Source organism: Cyprinus carpio, chromosome B2, assembly GCF_018340385.1.
Source record: "Cyprinus carpio isolate SPL01 chromosome B2, ASM1834038v1, whole genome shotgun sequence".
Classification (NCBI taxonomy): Eukaryota; Metazoa; Chordata; class Actinopteri; order Cypriniformes; family Cyprinidae; genus Cyprinus; species Cyprinus carpio.
Window position 1 is genome coordinate 28,399,011 of NC_056598.1, and position 11,693 is coordinate 28,410,703.

The 11,693-nt window shown below is 32.5% G+C and overlaps 1 protein-coding gene across 1 annotated transcript; it reads right to left on the reverse strand.

Annotated features, from left to right (window-relative positions):
- Positions 1-471: 471 nt before the first annotated feature.
- On the reverse strand, positions 472-3,768 carry LOC109111885 (protein THEM6-like). The gene is made up of 3 exons (XM_019124882.2): positions 3,655-3,768; positions 1,682-2,186; positions 472-713 (listed from the first exon to the last, which is right to left on the reverse strand). Coding segments are annotated over exons 1-3 (618 nt in total). The 5' UTR covers positions 3,657-3,768; the 3' UTR covers positions 472-602.
- Between the last annotated feature and the right edge of the window lie 7,925 nt (positions 3,769-11,693).

The following is an 11,693-nucleotide window of genomic DNA, read 5'->3' on the forward strand; positions in this document are numbered from 1 at the left end:
TTTAAAGCATTTAATAAATTAGTAATATTTTTTTTTTTAACAGATATTTTTTTTTGCTGCTGCTTGAATGTGTTGGAATAATTCTCAGTTCATTGTATACTGAGGCATGTTTTGTATGTCATATGTAATATATTATATATATTTTGTGTAGAAGTTATTACAGAAATTGAGATATATAATTTAATCCAATTTCAATCTACCAAATCTTCTGATTTGTGCATTAGGACAGACAAAAATATAAAGAGAAATAGTTATCTCAGAATAACAGGATTAGATAATGAAACTTAAATTACTCAAACTGCATAAGTGGCAGAGTTATTTGTTTTAGTTATTGTTTTGTTTCTCTTTTTATTAATGCTTCACACTCCAGTGCAGTCAGTGGCAGTAAAACACAATAAAAATGTATTTTTAAGAAATAGTTTCTACATATTCTCAGTCTTACAGTATGCACAATACATAATGCAGCAGGAATCAGACTTTTAGATCACAGTTTTATTTTGCATCACAGTGTCCGAACACCTGAGACATTAATGTGTGTGCATCAGAATGTTCTTGTGCTTTTGTAAACCAGTGTTTGAGAGTTCATTCAAGGCAGCGAGCCGTCATTCGCTCTTTTTATCATCGAGCTGACTTCCCCCCCGGAGGGCTTTACTGCTGGCTGAGATGAAACTGATCCAGTGCTGCAGGTCTTCAGGAAATTCTGGCACTTCAACCTACAAAATCAGTTCATAAATGTCAGGCTTCAGTGTTTAAAAAAAAAAAAAGGGAATTAATATTAGATTGGAACAACATGTAAATTTATAACATTTTTGTGAACCATTTCTTTAACACTCTGGTTTTCCTTGTTCCCAAAGTGAATACAAGCTTTACTTTTTCATGAAATAAATGTATTATCAATAATTGTATTACTGAATCATTTATTTTTTAACATTTTGCTTTCGTAGGGGATTTCATGGTACTACACACTATATTCACCTCCAAATTGTATACCATTTATTTCTATTTAAAATAATGAAAATATTAGAAAAGGCTAATATTAATATTATTAATAACTAACACAGTGTTTATATAGGGCTGTGTGTTCTTTATTTGCTTATAAAATATTTTCAGACATAATTAATTGCTTTTATAAAGTTGCATTTGGATATATATTGAGACATTATCAAAGACTACACTGAATCTGAATTGTAGACTGAACACCCAAAAATTGCTCGGTATTTTAACATTTTTTTAAGATGACAGTCTTTTATCGAAGCTCTTTTCGGCTACGGAATAAAATAATTTAAAAAGCAATTGCAACTTTTTACAGTTGTCACAATTCGGACTTTTTTCTTGCAATTCTGAGAAAGAAAAAAAACATCAGAATTGTGAAAACCTGCAAATGCAAATGCAAAAAAAAGGAAAAAATGCTGTAATTTTTTTTCTTTTTCTGAAATTCTGAATTACCAACATTTTAATTCTGAATTTTATCTGAATTGTGAATTTCTATCATGCAATTCTGCATTTATAAACAGACTTTCATAGAATTTTTTAAATCATTTTTTGTGTGTTTATATAGCAAATGCCAGAAATGTCAAAAGGTTGTATCATAACAATGATAATAAATAAAAAAAAATAAAAAAATTAAAACAGTCTAAAATAACAGAAGACCACCAGAGAGTTAAAAGTCTTAGCTGCTCACCTTTCTCTTGCACAGGTATTGCAGGATCTTGTCCGGACTGCTGCGCAGGACATTCTGTTTGCAGAACATAACAGCCGACACCATCCCATCTTTACAAGACACAAACCTCTGCTCCAGGTAAAAAGACTTCTCGTCCCAGCAAACGATTCGACTGCGAATCTCAAACGCCTCACCGACACACAGCGGCCGTCTGTAGCGGATGGTAGTTGCCCCAACGACCACGGTGGCCCCTAGAGCTCTTAAAGCCTTGAACACCCCATTGCGAGTGTACAAAGAGAAACGGGCAAAGTCACACTCACGTAGGTAGCGTGCATTGTTCATGTGGCAAAGGTCAAGGTCATGGAGAACCACTCGTCCGCTAGCGGTCTGCTCTGCTGTGATGTCAAATACGGGTGAGAGGAACCAGGCCCTGACCAGCACAACCACTACCCGCAAGTAATACCACACATCCAGACTGCAGAACAGGAGTAACAACACACCCACAATCCACAGCAGCGTGTCCTCCCTGCAATATACAGAAGTAAAACTGAGGCCAGAATAATAGATATATACGTGGTTTCTGTGGATCTTAATTCACCCGTGCACACATGAATGCATAAAAAGCCTCTTAAATCAGAGCAGAAAGTCTTAAATTTACAAAGTCATGGCATTAGGTTAAATGTTGCATGCACTGCAAAAAAAATGAACACCATCATCAGTATTTTTGCCTTGATTTCCAATACAAATATCTAAACATCCTTAAATCAAGATACATTTACTTGAGATGCAAATTGAACATATGATATCTTGTTTTCTGAGCAAATTTAAGTGGGTTTAGGCTTAAAACAAGAACAAATATTTGTCAGTATGAAAATGTGTCTTCCCTTTGAAATAAACAGATTGTTCTTGTTTTAATCACAAACTCACTTTTGATCAATTTCTCTTGAAACACGACTTCTTACTGTATGTCATGTTGCTTGTATCTTGATATAAGAATCTCTCTATATATATATATTCGCACTGGAAAACAAGCCAAAGATACTGAGGAACAGCATCACTATCTGACTCTGTGATCACAGGAAAAGTTATTTCTATATTTTAGTGTTTTGGTGCAGAGCTATTTAAGTCTAAAGCCATTTATTTCTTTAAAAAAGTTGGATTTAAGTATTGGAGATCAGTTGGAAGTTGTATTTTCAAACTGTGAGCGAAGCACTACTAATACAAGACATTTACATTTAGAGACCACATTGGTGTGCTGTGTTCCATTCAATTTATTTCCTAAATTTTCTTTAATATGTCTTAAAAATTCTTACATTTACCTTCTTAAAACCTGCACAATCCCTGTATATTAAACACATGCATGGTCAACTGACATGCCACATCAGCAACAGTGAACAATGAGATTATAAACTATTTTAAGCTGCTTATTTATTGTTACTGCTTGTAAGACTGTTTGCACTCAGATGTAATTTTTGAGGTTCTGAGATTTTCAGGGTTTTGTTACAAGCCTCGTTCAAGTAGAACTAGTTAGGCTGGTTTGTGAACACGTTGTAACATCAGTGATTTTTGGCTTCTTTTAAAACGTATGAACGTAATTAAACGTGTTTCCAGTATCAGAAACCAGAGAATGCATTTTTGGTAAAATTATAAATAAGCTACAACCAGAGAACTCATTCAAGCCCACGTTTAGTTTAAGCTTGATCTAGTTTACGAATTTAAATTTAATCTCCAACAGTTAAACATAGTTGATCTGTTAAAGACAATGATTTAGCGATTACTGAATCGGTGTTTGATTTAGTTTTAATGAACTTCTTCTTCTTCACAGCGGTCTCTATCACAGCTGTTGTTGTTATTTTTAAACAGGAACGGCTAACACAGCTGAGCAAACCTTTGCGAAATCGGTCTCGCATTTACAACAAACGATAAAATGGACATGAACTAAGTTACTCGTCCGAATTAAATTAAGAGTTGTGAAAGTGTCAGACAGTAATTACATGTCCACAGTTGCTGTTCACGTCTTTACGTCCGGCTGAACCCACGATGACACGCCCCTAAATATGACGTCACGCAAGGCGGTTCGTTAATACATTTATAACACTTTTTTGTACTAATTATATATGATATGTTTAATATATTATATAATAAAATATTAAGATATTATATGTGTTATGAAAAGATTTTATTTATATTATTTTTAATTTTAAATAATTATAAAACTATATATATAAATTTTGTTTACATAATATATGTGTGTGTACTGTGTATATTTGTTTTTTTTTTTTAAATGAATTGTGTGTGTACTGTGTATATTTATATGTTTATTGTTATATTTGTATATTAAATATATTTTATATAATATAAATTATATAAATATATGTAAATAAATATTTAATATATATATATATAATATATATATATATATATATATATATATATAAATATATAGTATGAGTGTGTATTTATATATAAATAATAAATATACATAGTACACACACACAAATATTATGTACACAAAAAACTTTTATTTTTGATGCGATTAATCATTTGACAGCACTAATATATATGAAATTTAAAATTTTATTTATATATGCATATATATTAATATTTTTTAATTAAAATAGATTAATTGTATATCTAATATTTTGAATAATTTTAGATAATATAGTCATTTTAAATAATCATTTATAGATAATAAATAATTTTCATTCTCAGAAAGAATTGTTTTATTCTCATTTTGTGTGAAATCTTTAGAATCAGAATCAGAAGAGATTTACACAAGGAATCTGACTTGACGACAGGAGCTTCCAGTGTAGAAGAAAGTACATATAATGAATCATCATTTACATATAATGAATCAAAAATATAGGCAATTATTAGTTCTATCATCAATATAAACAACAATTCCATTATATTGTGGAAAGCAGTATTCCTCTCCCTGTGCTATTTATGCTGTACATTCTAGCAAATTTAGTATTCCATATATTATATTCTTACAAAAGAAAAAATAATCTGCATGTACCGAGTGTTTATACAGTACTGCACAGTTTAAGTAGTATAGATTTAAGTCTATGCTGTTTCTAATATAGCCACACTGTTTTGATGCTGACATTCATTAGGACCTTCTTAAATGTGTATACACCTACTATCTAGAAATGCTAGCATGAGCAGATTCGCATTTGTTTGAGACGATTCTCACAGGATTCATGTTGTGAATGAATGTTTATATACAAACTATAGCAGGCTTTTTGTGTGTTTTCTTATTTAATTAATGGAGCATGTGGGATGCATAAAATTAGCATGTTTTAAAGTTTCCTTGTCTTTTTATGAATTCAGGTATTCATATCTGCTGGATTGCTTCCTGCTTTGGCTGCAGTTTGTGTCCTCTGAGAAGTCTTGTAAGTCAATATGAATGATGAATTATAGGAGATTGAGCCAGTGACGGAGAGGGATGAACAGGCCTTCAGAACGTCTGAAAGAGATGGAAGATTACTGTAGCCATCTTCCCCCGTTCTCCTTTCACACGCGGCATTACCATATGAATTCATCAAGGCTTTAACATGAAAATAATAGCTCTGCAGTGTGTCTGAATGTGAATAATCAGCTGAAGTTAAATGGTCTGAAATTCCAGGAAGACAGATGTCGTATCAAGAGTAAAGCATTAGTCATGACACTTTTGTGTCTCATAAACGCTGTCTTGTGATTCTATTGAGACAGGAGAACATTTGAAAAACAGTCGTCCATCACGCTAATGGAAATGTATCGATTGTGGTGCAATGTATTTCTGAAATAGTAATGAGTCTATTGAGGGATCGCTGCTGAAAGGCAATAAGGAGTATTTACAGATGACTGTGTTGATGGGTTGTGAGTGTTTGCGTTGAGTGAGTGGTGAAGGACATTCATTTGATTACAAATAGATGAAATACTGTACGGTTACACAAAGACACGCAAGATGAAAGCTTACAACATTAAAGGAATAGTCCACATGAAAATGAAAAAGTGTGAAATGTACTCACCCTCAGGTTATCCAAGATGTAGATGAGTTTGTTTCTTCATCAGAACAGATTTGGAGAAATGTAGAATTACTTTGCTTACTCACCAATGGATGCTGTGCAGTGAATGGGTGCCGTCAGAATGAGAGTCCAAACAGCTGATAAAAACATCACAATAATCCACAAGTAATCAACACCACTCCAGTCCATCAGTTAACATCTTGTGAAGTGAAAAGTTGCATGTTTGTCAGAAACAAACCCATCATTAAGGCATTTTAACTTTAAACCATCGCTTCTAGTCCATAATCCATAATAACGCTTCCTCCAGTGAAAAAGTCCATCCCCAGTTGTCTCTCACAACAAAATCCTGTTTTTAACTGTTTTCTCTTGTAAACAGTGCTTGATCTGTGTTGATCTATTTTCTCCCTGATTCAGATGAGATAACTGATGGAATTCAAGCTATATTATTGATTATGGAGTCATGTTTTAACTCGAAGCAACGGTTTAAAGTTAAAACGTCTTAATGGTGAATTTGTTTCATACAAACATGCAGCTTTTTACTTAACAAAACATTAATTGTTGGACTGGAGTGATGTGGATTACTTGTGGATTATTGTGATGATTTTATCAGCTGTTTGGACTCTGAGGGCACATATTCACTGCAGAGGATCCATTGGTGAGCAAGTGATGTAATGCTAAATATTTCCAAACCTGTTCCCATGAAGAAACAAGCTTATAAACATCTTGGATGGCCTGAGGGTGAGTAAAATATTTCCAAACCTGTTCCCATGAAGAAACAAGCTTATAAACATCTTTGATGGGGCAGCTGTGGCCTAATGGTTAGATAGTTGGACTTGTAACCAGAAGGTCGCAGGTTCGAGTCTCGGTGCTGGCAGGAGTTGGTGGGAGGGAGTGAATGAACAGTGCTCTCTTCCACCCTCAATACCCATGGCTGAAGTGCCCTTGAGCAAGGCACTGAACCCCCAGTTTCTCCCCGGGTACTGGATATATAACTGCCTACTGCTCCGGGTGTGTGTTCATGGTGTGTTCACTTCTCACTGCTGTGTGTGTGCACTTGGATGGGTTAAATGCAGAGCACCAATTCCGAGTATGGGTTACCATACTTGGCAAATGTCACGACTTTCACTAATCTGCTCATTCTTCAACCTTGAACAGACAGTAACACAGAGACAGATGTCTGTGTGTGTGTGTGATTGCTGTTCTGCTGTTTGTGCTTAAGCCCTTGTTTTCATCCCTCCCCCAAAACCCCAAAGATTAGTGAAAAAGAAAACATCTGTCTATACACCATTGCTCATGTTTTCTTTCTACAATACCACTTTTTCAATGCTGTAATCCTTCAAAGATGTTTTAGTCATGGCCCACCTCTTTCTCCAGGGTAAAAGCGTGTTTGCTTTCTCAATTCAGTGTTTCAATAATCCCTACAAACCACTCTGCCTATGGACACAAAACAAATGCACAATCTCACACGCACACTTACACACTCACAGCTCATATAGTGACTGTTTTGTAGTTCACAGACAGCTGCTCTGCTCCAAAACCTAATGGACCAATCCTTGCTGTTTACAAAAGGCAGAACGCTAAATCCTAAACTCCTAATAAGTAATTGCTTTGGAACACAGGCACAAATATTGGATGAAAAATTTAAATTTTTAATTACATTTAATGAATTGATTAATTAATAAATTAATTTTTAATTGTACTTAATTAAATATGAATTAAATATGCATTAAATATAAGTATATTTATACTACCATTCAAAAGGTCAGTACAATATTTTTTTTTTAAAGAAATTAATACTTTATTCAGCAAGGATGCATAAAATTTATAAAAATGACATTAATGACATTAAATATTTTTTATTTTAAAATAAATGCTATTCTTTTGAACTTTCTTTGAGTTTCAAAATACTGAGCAACACAACTATTTTCAACATTAACAACAGTAAGAAATGCATCTTGAGCATCAAGATTTTCTTGGTGCATAGAAATATGATACCTTTTGTAACATTATAAATGCCTTTAGTCTCTTTCTTACTGAATAAAAGCATTACTTTCTTTAAAAAATATCATTTTAAAATGGTAGTGTAATCAAAGTTTCCACAAAAATATTAATGGGCACAATAAGAAATGTTTCTTGAGCAGCAAATCAGCATATTAGAATGATTTCTGAAGGATCATGTGATACTGAAGACTACGGAAGAGGATTAGGGCCAAGCAATAATAAAAAAATAAAACCATCTCGAGATTAAAGTCATTATATTGCGAGATTTATTTATTTAAATTTCGAGAAAAAAAGTCGAAATACAATCTTGAGAATAAACTCATTAAATATCGAGAATAAAGTCGTTGTGTTTCGAGATTAAACTCGTTAAATTTCAAGAAAAAAAGTCGAAATACAATCTTGAGAATAAACTCATTAAATATCGAGAATAAAGTCGTTGTGTTTCGAGAAAAAAAACTCGTTAAATTTCGAGAAAAAAAAGTCGAAATACAATCTTGAGAATAAACTCATTACATTACACGCCATTAATGGCAATGGCGTACGGTTTTAATTTATCATAGCTGTCCAAGTGCCAGAGTGCATTTGGGTGAAGCCAGCGATAACCTTGCATGTTGGACAAAAGCGAGTTTTTCTTCTAAAAAGACCTAGCCGCTTGCAAATTCTCTTTAAAGTTTGTGTGCTAATTATTATTTTGTCATAATTAGCTAAAGTTGCTAGTATTTCTTTGTTACTGAAAGAAAGTATAGCTTTGACTAAAATATATCTTGACTAAGTGATCCAACTCTGCCATGTCCTATGCAATGAACACTGATCTAATGCGTTATTCTCTACATTTCATTTCGACTTTTTTTCTCGAAACACAACGACTTTATTCTCGAAATTTAATGAGTTTATTCTCAAGATTGTCTTTGGACTTTTTTTCTTAAAATTTAACGAGTTTTTTCTCGAAACACAACGACTTTATTCTCGAAATTTAATGAGTTTATTCTCAAGATTGTATTTCGACTTTTTTTTCTCGAAATTTAACGAGTTTAATCTCGCAATATAATGACTTTAATCTCGAGATGGTTTTATTTTTTTATTATTGCTTGGCCCTAATCATCTTCCGTAGAAGACTGAGTAACGATGCTGAAAATTCAGCTTAGCATCACAGGAATAAATTACATTTTAAATAGTGCTGTCAATAATAGCATGATTCACATTTAAAATAAAAGATTTTGTGTTTATTTATTATGAAGCGTTTATTTATTATGAATATATATATATATATATATATATATATATATATATATATATATATATATATATATATATATACACACATAAGTATATATTTTGAAAATATTTACATGTATATATATTTATATATTTATATTATTATATTTTATATTATATATAAATATATTTCATATATAAACAACATATTTTTCTTAAATATATACATGCATATGTTTGTATTTATATATATACATAATAAACATATACAGTACACACAAAAACATTTATTTTGGATGCGATTAATCGCGATTAATCATTTGATACAACTCATTTTAAAATATATTACGACAGAAAACAGTTATTTCAATTTGTAATAATATTTAGGAATATTCTATTAATAAATAAATGCAGCCTTGGTAAACATAAGAGACTCCTGTTCGACAACATGAAAGCGAAAACGAACTTAAATATACATGCCTTATGCTGCATTCTCTTTACTTTGGTAATTCTAGAATTTCCAAAACTCATCTTCAACACACATTATGCCTTTGTTGTCAGAGGTCAGAGGTCAAATACATCAACTGAAACGTCCAATTTAGTATGGAAAGCAGTATTTAGTCTTGGGAGTATGTGTTTGTTGTCTTAAAATAAAAAATTCAGATAAGCAGCTGTCTTGGTTTTGGAGCAGCGGTTGGTACAATCTGTCTAGAAAAACGAAGCTATAAACTGATGTGTGTTTATTTTGTACGTGGTGAAGCAAATCTCTCATCTACTCCAGACGCAGGTCTCTGATGTGTAATTACTCTGATTTGGGTCGACATGGACCAGCACAGCCCTGAGGGTATTTACACGCACAGTAAATGCAAACAAACACTACAATACAATACATCATCATCCCGAATGCACACAGATCCGAACGTATGTGAATGTGGGTCAGCTTGCTTTGATCCCCCTTTCCCCTGCTCCATCCGAGGTTAATACGACCCATATATAAACAATAACACAGCCATCAAAAGAGCCCAACTGGGATTACGTGCACAGATAAGCAAGACTCCAGCTGCATTCTCCACGCAGGGGAACAAACATACAGGAACAAGCAGAGTTTCTCTTCCTTCTCGTAAACCAATATTAATGTCATCCCAGGATCACATCGCCATGGCGACAGTGCCATTTCTGTTTGCTGAAAACTCATCCTTCCGTTGTGCGCCATAGTATTATGGATTTCAGACAAAAGGGAAATGACATCACCAAACCTTTTATTTTTATGACAAAGTGTAGCAGCTGAGGACGCATTATTGAGATGTTGGGTTATGCAGTTGACACCTGGGTGGCTATCATTTATGAAGAGCCTGTTTCTGTCGAAACATTCATTAACAGCAAGGCTTGGTCCTGAAATAAATTGTGTTATTATCAGTCGGGGAGAGATGCATTATTAAAGTAGGATGACACTCGATTCGTCTTTGCTATTGGATGAGAGTCACCCAAGGAGCAAAGAACAAATCAGTTATTTGACACAATACGCTGTCTTTATCTCTATGGAATAAACACACACATCAATACACAAAGATGACAGTTAAAACAAACGAATCACCCGCTTCTCACTAGATTTAAATGTTTTTTTCATGTAATTAGACTGTAAAAGAAAGAAATGGATGGTGAGTTTGTGTTATTATGCTGTACCGCTCCTCCCTGCTCCCTACAAGAAGTGTTTTAATGGAGTATGAAGTTTCTCTGTGAGGGCTTTTGCAGTGATTGATTTGTTATAACATACAAAGTAAAAATGAAGAGCTATTCCATGTTGTTTGTTTTGATTGAACTATGTATTTTATAGGTGTGAAGTTATGGTCTTTATGGTATTACTATGTTCTTGGACATGTACTTTTCAACTACCTTGTAATATGTCATAATATACTCTCTGTTTGTTAACTAGCATGCATATTAACGTTTATTAATACTTATAAAGCATATGAGTTATATAACTCATTAATGAGTTATATAACTCATTAAATATATATATATATATATATATATATATATATATATATATATATATATATATATATATATATATATATATATATATATATATATATATATTATATATTTAATTGATGAATATATATATTTATTTAATTATTTAATTGCACTGAAACAAAACAAACAAACAAAAAAAATCTAGAAACAATTTTCAAATCAATTGCTAATAAATTTTATGATTAGTAACAAAGAAAAAGCAAGTACCATTTTAATTAAATGTAACATTTTGAACGCAGCTAATAATAACACACACACACACACACACACACACACACACACACACACACACACACACACATATATACAATATTTATATATATATATATATATATATATATGCAAGTACCATTTTAATTAAATGTAACATTTTGAACGCAGCTAATAATAACATATATATATATATAATTTATAACTGCCAAAATCCTTTTTTGTGTATTTTGGTCGTTTGTCGCTGTCCTTGGTGCTGAAATCATGTGACCGAAAAAGTGTCAGTGAGTAACGACTGGTGAACAAAATACGCTTAAAGTGTTACAGAAACAAAAAAAACAAAAAAAAAAAAAAACATCGAGGGAAGAAACACAAAGAACATTGAAAGAGAAATTAAAAAGAAGTGAACTGTAGATTAATAACACCAGTACATTATTATGTTATTGTTGTTACTGTAACCCAGGTCAACCGTTTTTTGCAATGTCTGTAGCCTACTAATGGTCCGTTTTTCTTAGCGGAAGCTAATACTACTGCCACTAACAAAAATATCGGCCTGTAGG